This window comes from Vicia villosa, linkage group LG7 (assembly GCF_029867415.1).
Source record: "Vicia villosa cultivar HV-30 ecotype Madison, WI linkage group LG7, Vvil1.0, whole genome shotgun sequence".
In the NCBI taxonomy this organism is placed as follows: Eukaryota; Viridiplantae; Streptophyta; class Magnoliopsida; order Fabales; family Fabaceae; genus Vicia; species Vicia villosa.
The window spans coordinates 21,911,181-21,921,324 of NC_081186.1; the positions used below are offsets into that span (position 1 = coordinate 21,911,181).

The 10,144-nt window shown below is 39.8% G+C and overlaps 1 protein-coding gene across 1 annotated transcript; it reads right to left on the reverse strand.

Moving 5' to 3' along the window:
- Nucleotides 1–7,113: 7,113 nt before the first annotated feature.
- Nucleotides 7,114–9,111, reverse strand: LOC131618759 (uncharacterized). Its single transcript, XM_058889922.1, has one exon. It carries the CDS (start codon nt 9,109–9,111, stop codon nt 7,114–7,116), a length of 1,998 nt encoding a protein of 665 aa, XP_058745905.1.
- Nucleotides 9,112–10,144: the final 1,033 nt, after the last annotated feature.

Here is a 10,144-nt window from a genome sequence, read left to right on the forward strand (position 1 = left end):
TCCCGAGATAGAACGTTACAGCTGTTTTGCTTTAAAAGAGGTTCTGAATCAACTTAGATAATGAAACGTTAGTAATAACCGAATCATAATTTCTAAAAGATTTCAATCAGAACTTCTGATTAAAAAAATAGTCCATTTTCATTTCAGAAGATACTCATACATGAGAACTTCTCATCTTCTCATTCTGGGCATAAATCCATACTGATGTTCTTCAGAATGAACTTAAACCTATCTTCAGCCAGGGGTTTTGTAAAGATATCAGCCCATTGATGGTCTGTATCAACAAAGTTTAAAGATATAACACCCTTCTGAACATAGTCCCTTATGAAATGATGTTTAATCTCAATATGTTTAGCTTTTGAATGAAGAATAGGATTCTTAGATAAACATATAGCAGAAGTATTATCACAGAATATAGGAATGTTACTCTCAAATATCTGATAATCTTCTAACTGACTCTTCATCCAGAGCATCTGTGTACTACAACCAGCAGCAGCGACATATTCTGCTTCTGTTGTTGATAGAGCAATAGTTGCTTGCTTCTTGCTATACCACGAGATCAAATGACTTCCAAGAAATTGACAACTTCCTGAAGTACTCTTTCTTTCGATTCTGTCTCCAGCATAGTCAGCATCGCAGAATCCTACTAAGTTGTATTCTTTAGATTTTCTGAAAACTAAGCCAACATTAGTAGTACCTTTCAGATACCTTAGAATTCTCTTAACAGCAGTTAAATGAGATTCTCTAGGATCTGATTGGAATCTAGCACACAAACAAACACTGAACAGAATGTCAGGTCTAGAAGCAGTCAGATATAGAAGAGATCCAATCATACCTCTGTATAACTTCTGATCTACCTTCTTACTTACCTCATCCTTACCTAGGATGCATGTTGGATGCATAGGAGTTTTGGCTTCTTTGCAGTCTAGAAGATTAAACTTCTTCAGAAGTTCCTTCACATACTTGGTTTGGTGAACATACGTTCCTTCTGATGTTTGATTTATTTGTATTCCAAGGAAATACTTGAGTTCTCCCATCATGCTCATTTCAAACTCAGCCTGCATAGACTCAGCAAACTCCTTTCCAAGTGTAGCATTAGATGTTCCAAAAATAATATCATCTACATATATTTGACAAATTAAAATATCCCTTTTAAAGGTTTTACAAAAGAGAGTAGTGTCCACTTTTCCTCTAGTGAAACCATTATCCAGAAGGAAAGAACTTAAGCGTTCATACCAAGCTCTGGGAGCCTGTTTCAATCCATATAACGATTTCTTTAATTTAAAAACATGATTAGGAGACATAGAGTCTTCAAAACCAGGAGGTTGATGGACATAAACTTCTTCATCTATATAACCATTTAAGAAGGCACTCTTAACATCCATCTGATAGAGAGTGATGTTATGTTGAGTGGCAAATGAAATTAATAGACGAATAGATTCTAACCTGGCCACTGGTGCAAAGGTTTCTGTATAGTCAATCCCTTCTTGCTGACTGTAACCCTGAGCCACCAGTCTGGCTTTGTTTCTTACCACTTCACCTTTCTCACTGAGCTTGTTTCTGAAGACCCATTTTGTACCGATTATATTGAATCCATCTGGTCTAGGAACAAGATCCCAAACATCATTCCTTGTAAACTGATTCAGTTCTTCTTGCATAGCAATTATCCAGTCTGGATCTTCTAGAGCATGATCAACAGAAGTTGGCTCGATCAAAGATACAAGACCTAATTGACAATCTGCATTGTTCTTAAGGAATGCTCTTGTTCTGATTGGATCATCCTTCTTTCCAAGAATGACATCTTCTGAATGACCAGAGATGAGTCTGGATGATCTTCTGACAGATGGTTCTTCAGACATGCTTAGATTCTCCAGAGAAGCTGATACTTGATCTTCAGATTCTTTGCTTCTGAGAAGCTCTGCTTCTGATGCGTTGCTTCTTGGCTCAACAACTTCTGATATATCAATATCCCAATCTGCAAAATTATCAAACTGCTTTGGTTTTTCAGAACCAAGCTTATCATCAAACCTGATATTGATTGATTCTTCTACAATCAATGTTTCAGTATTGTATACTCTGTAGCCTTTTGAGCGTTCAGAATATCCAAGAAGGAAACATTTTTGAGCTTTGGAATCAAATTTACCAAGATGATCTTTAGTGTTCAGAATAAAGCATACACATCCAAAAGGATGGAAATATGAAATGTTGGGCTTTCTATTCTTCCACAATTCATAAGGAGTCTTATTTAGAATAGGTCTGATAGAGATTCTATTCTGAATATAGCATGCAGTGTTTATTGCTTCTGCCCAGAAATGCTTAGCCATATTGGTTTCATTGATCATGGTTCTGGCCATTTCTTGCAGAGTCCTATTCTTTCGTTCTACAACTCCATTTTGCTGTGGAGTTCTAGGACAAGAGAAATCATGGGAAATACCATTTTCTTTGAAGAATTCTTCAAAGGATCTGTTCTCAAATTCACCACCATGATCACTTCTGACCTTTATGATTTTACACTCTTTTTCAGATTGAATCTGAATGCAGAAATCAAAGAACACTGAATGAGTCTCATCCTTGTGTTTCAAGAATTTTACCCATGTCCAGCGGCTATAATCATCTATGATGACTAATCCATATTTCTTCCCTCTGACAGATGCTGTTTTGACTGGGCCAAACAGATCAATGTGCAAGAGTTCCAATGGCCTTGAGGTAGAAACAACATTCTTAGACTTGAATGCAGGTTTGGAGAACTTGCCCTTCTGACATGCTTCACAAAGAGCATCTGATTTGAATTTCAGATTAGGGAGTCCTCTGACAAGATTCAGTTTGTTAATCTGAGAAATCTTTCTCAAACTAGCATGACCTAATCTTCTGTGCCAGACCCACTGCTCTTCAGAAACAGACATAAGACAAGTCACCTTCTGACTCATAAGATCTTGCAGATCTGTCTTATAAATGTTGTTCTTCCTCTTGCCTGTAAATAGGATTGAGCCATCCTTCTGATTTACAGCCTTGCAAGACTCTTGATTAAAGATTATATCATAACCATTGTCACTCAATTGACTGATAGATAAGAGGTTATGTGTTAATCCTTCTACAAGAAGTACATTAGAAATGGAAGGAGAGTTACCAGACTTTATAGTTCCAGAGCCAATTATCTTGCCCTTCTGATCTCCTCCAAACTTGACTTCTCCTCCAGACTTAAGCACCAGGTCTTGGAACATAGACCTTCTTCCTGTCATGTGTCGTGAGCATCCAGAGTCCAGGTACCATGACATGTTGTGCTTTGTCCTTTTTGCAGTCAAGGATATCTGCAATAGGAATAATCTTATCCTTAGGTACCCACATCTTTTTGGGTCCTTTCTTGTTAGATTTTCTCAAGTTCTGATTGAACTTGGGTTTAACATTGTAAGCAATAGGAGGAACAGCATTATAATTTTTAATGTGAGTTTCATGATATTTCCTAGGTTGTGTCACATGCTTTTTGGTGTGTGTTATGTGAAAACTTTGAGCATGTGAAGTGTGCCTAATATCATGGGAGTGGCCATACTTGAACTGATCATACAATGGCTTGTATGTGAATTTCATTTCATCAACAGGTTCAAGTTTGTATGGGGTTTCACCCTCAAAACCATTGCCAACTCTTTTGTTTCCAGACACAGCATATATCATAGAAGCTAGCTGACTTCTGCCAATACTTCTAGATAAGAACTTTCTGAAACTTAAATCATATTCTTTCAGAATATGGTTTAGACTAGGAGTGGATTTTTCTGAATCAGAAGGAGATCCAACATCATTGGATAATTTTAAAAGTTTTTCTTTTAATTCAGAATTCTCCAACTCAAGCTTCTTGGTTTCAAATTCAAATAGCTTTTTCAGCTTTTTGTATTTGAGACTAATCTGAGACTTGAGTTCCAGAAGTTCAGTTAGACCGGAAACTAACTCATCTCTAGTAAGTTCAGAAAATACCTCTTCAGAATCTGATTCTGATGTCGATTCTGATCCATCATCTTCTGTCGCCATCAGCGCACAGTTAGCCTGCTCATCTTCAGAGTCTGAATCATCTTCTGACTCATCCCAGGTTGCCATAAGACCTTTCTTCTTATGAAACTTCTTCTTGGGATTTTCCTTCTGAAGATTTGGACATTCATTCCTGAAGTGTCCAGGCTCATTGCATTCATAGCACATGACCTTCTTCTTGTCAAATCTTCTGTCATCAGAAGATTCTCCATGTTCAAATTTCTTCGAACTTCTGAAGCCTCTGAACTTCCTTTGCTTGGTCTTCCAGAGTTGATTTAGCCTTCTGGAGATCAAAGACAGTTCATCTTCTTCTTCAGATTCTGATTCTTCAGGATCTTCTTCTCTAGCCTGAAAAGCGTTAGTGCATTTCTTGATATTGGATTTTAATGCAATAGACTTACCTTTCTTTTGAGGCTCATTTGCGTTCAGCTCTATTTCATGACTTCTCAAGGCACTGATAAGCTCTTCCAGAGAAACTTCATTCAGATTCTTTGCAATCTTGAATGCAGTTACCATAGGACCCCATCTTCTGGGTAAGCTTCTGATGATCTTCTTTACGTGATCAGCCTTGGTGTATCCCTTGTCAAGAACTCTCAATCCAGCAGTAAGAGTTTGAAATCTTGAAAACATCTTTTCAATGTCTTCATCATCCTCCATCTTGAAGGCTTCATACTTCTGGATTAAAGCTAGAGCTTTAGTCTCCTTGACTTGAGCATTTCCTTCATGAGTCATTTTCAAGGACTCATATATGTCATAGGCCGTTTCCCTGTTAGATATCTTCTCATACTCAGCATGAGAGATAGCATTCAGCAAAACAGTTCTGCATTTATGATGATTCCTGAAGAGCTTCTTCTGATCATCATTCATTTCTTGCCTTGTCAGCTTTACGCCACTGGCATTTACTGGATGTTTGTAACCATCCATCAGAAGATCCCATAGATCACCATCTAGACCAAGGAAGTAACTTTCCAGTTTATCTTTCCAGTATTCAAAGTTTTCACCATCAAATACCGGCGGTCTAGTATAACCATTGTTACCGTTGTATTGCTCAGCAGAGCCAGATGTAGACTTTTCACTTTCATCAACCATCTTTTACTGAAGCGTTTTTCTCTTCCTGAATCTTTTCTAAACACGGTTAAGTGCTTGCACCTTAGAACCGGCGCTCTGATGCCAATTGAAGGATAGAAAAACACTTAGAAAGGGGGGGTTTGAATAAGTGTAGCTTTAAAAACTTGACAGATAAAAATAAATTGCACAGTTATTTTTATCCTGGTTCGTTGTTAACTAAACTACTCCAGTCCACCCCCGCAGAGATGATTTACCTTAACTGAGGATTTAATCCACTAATCGCACGGATTACAATGGTTCTCCACTTAGTCAGCAACTAAGTCTTCCAGAGTCTTCTGATCACACACTGATCACTCCAGGAACAACTGCTTAGATACCCTCTAAGACTTTTCTAGAGTATACTGATCCACACGATCACTCTAGTTACAACCTGCTTAGATAACCTCTAAGACTTCCTAGAGTATTCTGATCCACACGATCACTCTAGTTCCTTACAACTTAATGTAATCAATTCTAAGAGTATTACAAATGCTTCTTAAAAGCGATAATCACAAACTGTGATATTTCTCTTAACGTTTAAGCTTAATCTCACTAATATATTACAACAGCAATGTAGTGAGCTTTGATGAAGATGAAGATTCTGAGCTTTGAATTTGAACAGCGTTTCAGCAAGTTAATTTGAGTTGATTTGATACAGAATCGTTAGAATTGTTAACCTTGCTTCTCATCAGAACTTCATATTTATAGGCGTTGGAGAAGATGACCGTTGAGTGCATTTAATGCTTTGCGTGTTCCGTACAGCATCGCATTTAATGTTATACGCTTTTGTCAACTACCTCGAGCCTTGTTCACGCTGTGTCTACTGACGTAGCCTTTAGTAGCTTTTAACGTTCCTTTTGTCAGTCAGCGTAGCTTGCCACTTGTACTTCCTTCTGATCTGATGTTTGTGAATACAACGTTTGAATATCATCAGAGTCAAACAGCTTGGTGCATAGCATCTTCTGATCTTCTGACCTTGAAGTGCTTCTGAGCGTGATACCATCAGAACTTCAGTGCTTCTGTTCTCTTGTTCTTCTGATGCTTCCATAGACCCATGTTCTGATTCTGCTTCGACCATCTTCTGATGTCTTGCCAGACCATGTTCTGATGTTGCATGCTGAACCCTTTGAGACAAAGCTTCTGAGCGCTGAATTATGCGTACTCTTTATATATTTCCTGAAAAGGAAATTGCATTGGATTAGAGTACCATATAATCTTAAGCAAAATTCATATTATTGTTATCATCAAAACTAAGATAATTGATCAGAACAAATCTTGTTCTAACACAAACTGCTTCTGAACCTCTTCCTGGATTTTCTTGGACATGTCAGGACGTGTTCTTCTGAGTTTTTGTTTGACAGGCGAAGAATCTTCTTTAAGAGGTAACCTGTGCACAACAATATCAGTATCTAATCCAGGCATATCTTCGTAAGACCAAGCAAAGATATCAGAATACTTCTTCAATATTCCAATCAACTTTTCTTTTACATCCTCTTTCAAAGAAGCCCCTATTTTAACCTCCCTTCTCATCTCTTCGGTGCCAAGATTCACCGTCTCAATAGGCTCTTGATGTGGCTCGATCACTTTCTCTTCTTGTTTCAACAATCTGGCCAACTCATCAGGGAGTTCACAATCTTCTTCATCCCCTTCTTCGGCGGTGTAGATAGGATTGTCGAAGTCATAACGAGGCATAGCAAGATCGTTATCAACAGAATCTGGAGGAGGAGTGGATCTGCACGAATTATGATTTATGCTTTATTTTAGAATGGAGGGATGATGATGAATAAGAAACGTTGCCATTTTTTATTTATTTATAACAAATGTAAAATTTAAAAAAAGAAAGACAGGGAACAAAAAATGTTTGAATGCAAAAGCGTCCTTTTATTAATGATTTTAACATTGAAAAACAACAAATGATGCCCTACATGTGTTCACTGTGTCTTGGGCAGAACACAGGAATTATTGCATGATAAACAAAAACAAACAGTATTACTTTTGATCAAAAGCAATTGAGATGATGTCCTCGGGCGACCAGTTGAGAAACTTCTGTCTTGGGACGCACGGCTTGATCCATTCTTCAATGTCATAATCTCTATCCATATCATCATCAGCAGCACAGATATGATCTTTGACGATGCCAGCACTAGAGAACTTGATCGGAACGAAGGTTCCAGACTTCTTGGGGGCCTCATTAGATGAACTCTGACCCAACTGATATCCAATCCCACATTTATCCTGCTTGATTGGTAAATCCAAGACTCGGCCCCATCCTTCAGGATGACCAGATTCAACCACAGCTTTAGCTTCCTTTAGTGAAGACATGGGAGCCTCCAACTTCTTATTTTTAACATAAGGGATCTTGATAGTCTGGACAACCTCAAAGGCCTGGCAAGGCGTCTCGTGGACCTCTCCTTCCACATCAATATACCTGAAGGACGCAAGATGGCTTACCACGTGTTCTTCCTCCCCACATATTGTGACTATCTTTCCTTGAGTCGCGAATTTGAGTTTCTGATGCAATGTGGAAGTCACGGCCCCAGCAGCATGGATCCATGGGCGTCCTAGGAGACAACTATAGGACGGATGGATATCCATCACGAAAAAAGTAATAGTGAAGAGTTGAGGGCCTATCATTATCGTCAAGTCAACCTCCCCAAACACTGATCTTTTTGAGCCATCAAAGGCTCTCACCGTCAATTCACTCGGACTTATCTCAACGCCAGAATAATTTAGCCTCATCAGAGACGATTTCGGTAATACATTCAAAGAAGATCCAGTATCCATGAGAACACGTGATAACATAGTCCCTTTACACTCCACTGATATATGCAAAGCTCTATTGTGATTTCTACCTTCAGAAGGCAAGTCTGCATCGGTGAATCCCAATCCATTACCAGCATTGATGTTTGACACCACTCCTTCATGTTGATTCACTGAGATTTCCGGAGGGACGAAGGCAGCACTTAGAAGTCTCAACAAAGCATTTCGATGTGTCTCCGAACACAAGAGCAACTGCAAAATCGAAATCTTTGATTGAGTTTGACTCAGTTGGTCAACCACTTTATACTCACTTTTCTTGATGATCTTTAGGAACTCTTCCATCTCTTTGGCCACAGTGTCTTCAGAGTTAGAGCTTTGCCCCTGATCCATTGTATCTTCTACCACTCTTTTCCCTTTTGCTTGAGCTAGAGCTTCTGTATTATCATCGCGAGTATTCTGGGGAGGATTGAAAATACGACCACTCCTTGTCATCCGCCCAATGCCAACAACATTGTCCACATCTTTTTTCTCAACTGGAATTTCGATCTCATGTTTGGTCCCTTGGTAGAAAACTTCTGCCCCATAATTCCATGGGATTGCTCTTTCACTAGTATACGGGACGGGACCAGGCAATGTAATGACCAAAGGCGGTGCTCTGGCAGGAACTGGAATCTTAGCAGGAGTATACGGGATAGATACCACATTGACTTCATTCTTGACTAATTCAGGATGTCGCACATGCTCAAACTGTAGATACCCATTATCTATCAACTGTTGAATCCCACTTTTCACCTTGTCACAAACTAAGGAAATGGCCATGCAATCAGTACATAATTCTCCACAACCAGAGTATAGACCCATCCTCAATAATTCTATCTTTAATAATGGCAACAGAGAGCCCAATTCGTTCACATCCTTGACCAAGCGAGCGTCTTCAACGACCTCGATGGCATTTACAGCATGAGTTCCATGGGGAGGCATAGGGTTCTGAACAACGTTAGGCCCTTGAGTAGGGGTGAACTCAATAGCCTTTGAATCAATCAGATCTTGTACTTTATGCATGAGTCCTATGCAATGTTCAATATCATGACCAGCAGCCCCAGAATCAAAATCACAGTGAGCATTGGCATCATAGTTAGGAGGGAGCTTAGCAGGTGGAGGGCCCATGGTACGAAGTTGCACCAACTCACGATGTAAAAGATGAGCAAGTAGTTGTGCATATGTCATAGGTATGGGATCAAAATTTCTTGGTGCTCTCGGCTTTTGCTGATACTGACGCGGAGGATACCTCTGTTGTTGTTGTTATTGTTGTTGAAGAGGAGCATTTGGTATGGTCACAGCGGCTACTTGTTGATAAGCATGGCCTTTGCCTTTACCATAGTAAGCAGCACTTGTTTCACCCTCTCTTTTCTTAGCAAATCCGTTATATGGTTTCTTCCCCCCTGCCCTAGAGGAGGAACTAGCAACACTTGGATTCTGTATTCTACCAGCCTTAATCCCACTTTCAATACGTTCACCGATCATGACCAACTCGGCGAAGCTCGAGGATGCAGAGCAGGCGGAGTAATATTGGCCCTCCAAAGTATTGGTGAACATATCCATCATCTCTCTTTCCAGCATAGGTGGTTGGACTCTAGCCGCCAACTCGCGCCATTTCTGCGCATACTCTTTGAAAGACTCATTAGTTTTCTGGGCTAGATTTTGTAACTGAGTGCGATTTGGTGTCATGTCAACATTATACTGATACTGCTTTATGAAGGCATCAACTAGGTCCCTCCAACTTCGGATATTAGCTCTCTCCAATCTCATGTACCATTCCAAGGATGCCCCAGTCAGGCTATCTTGGAAGAAGTGCATCAATAATCCTTCGTCCTCAGAGTACACATGCATTTTGCGATAGTAAGCTTGGACATGTATCTTAGGACAAGTATTCCCCTTGTATTTCTCAAAGTCGGGTACCTTGAATTTCGGTGGCACACGGACGCCAGGAACTAAACCCAAGTCATTGATATCCATACCCAGTCCTTGGCCTTCCATTGCCCTCATCCTTTCCTCCAGACCTCTAAACATCCTTCCAGCATCATGTGGAAATCCCTATTCACTTTCAGGAAACAAATCCTCGTGTCGGTCCTCTTCCAACACGGGGATAGCAGCAGCCCTTCTGATTTGTTGTGTAGTTTGTCCTTCAGGAGTAGGCTGGGGAGGCCCACGAGGATTACCTTGATTGGCAGCAAGAGGAATTACACCAGATCCTCCGTTC

Excerpts from the sequence above, each read along its gene's own strand:
- LOC131618759 (XM_058889922.1), bottom strand. The coding sequence starts at position 9,111 with ATGACATATGCACAACTACTTGCTCATCTTTTACATCGTGAGTTGGTG.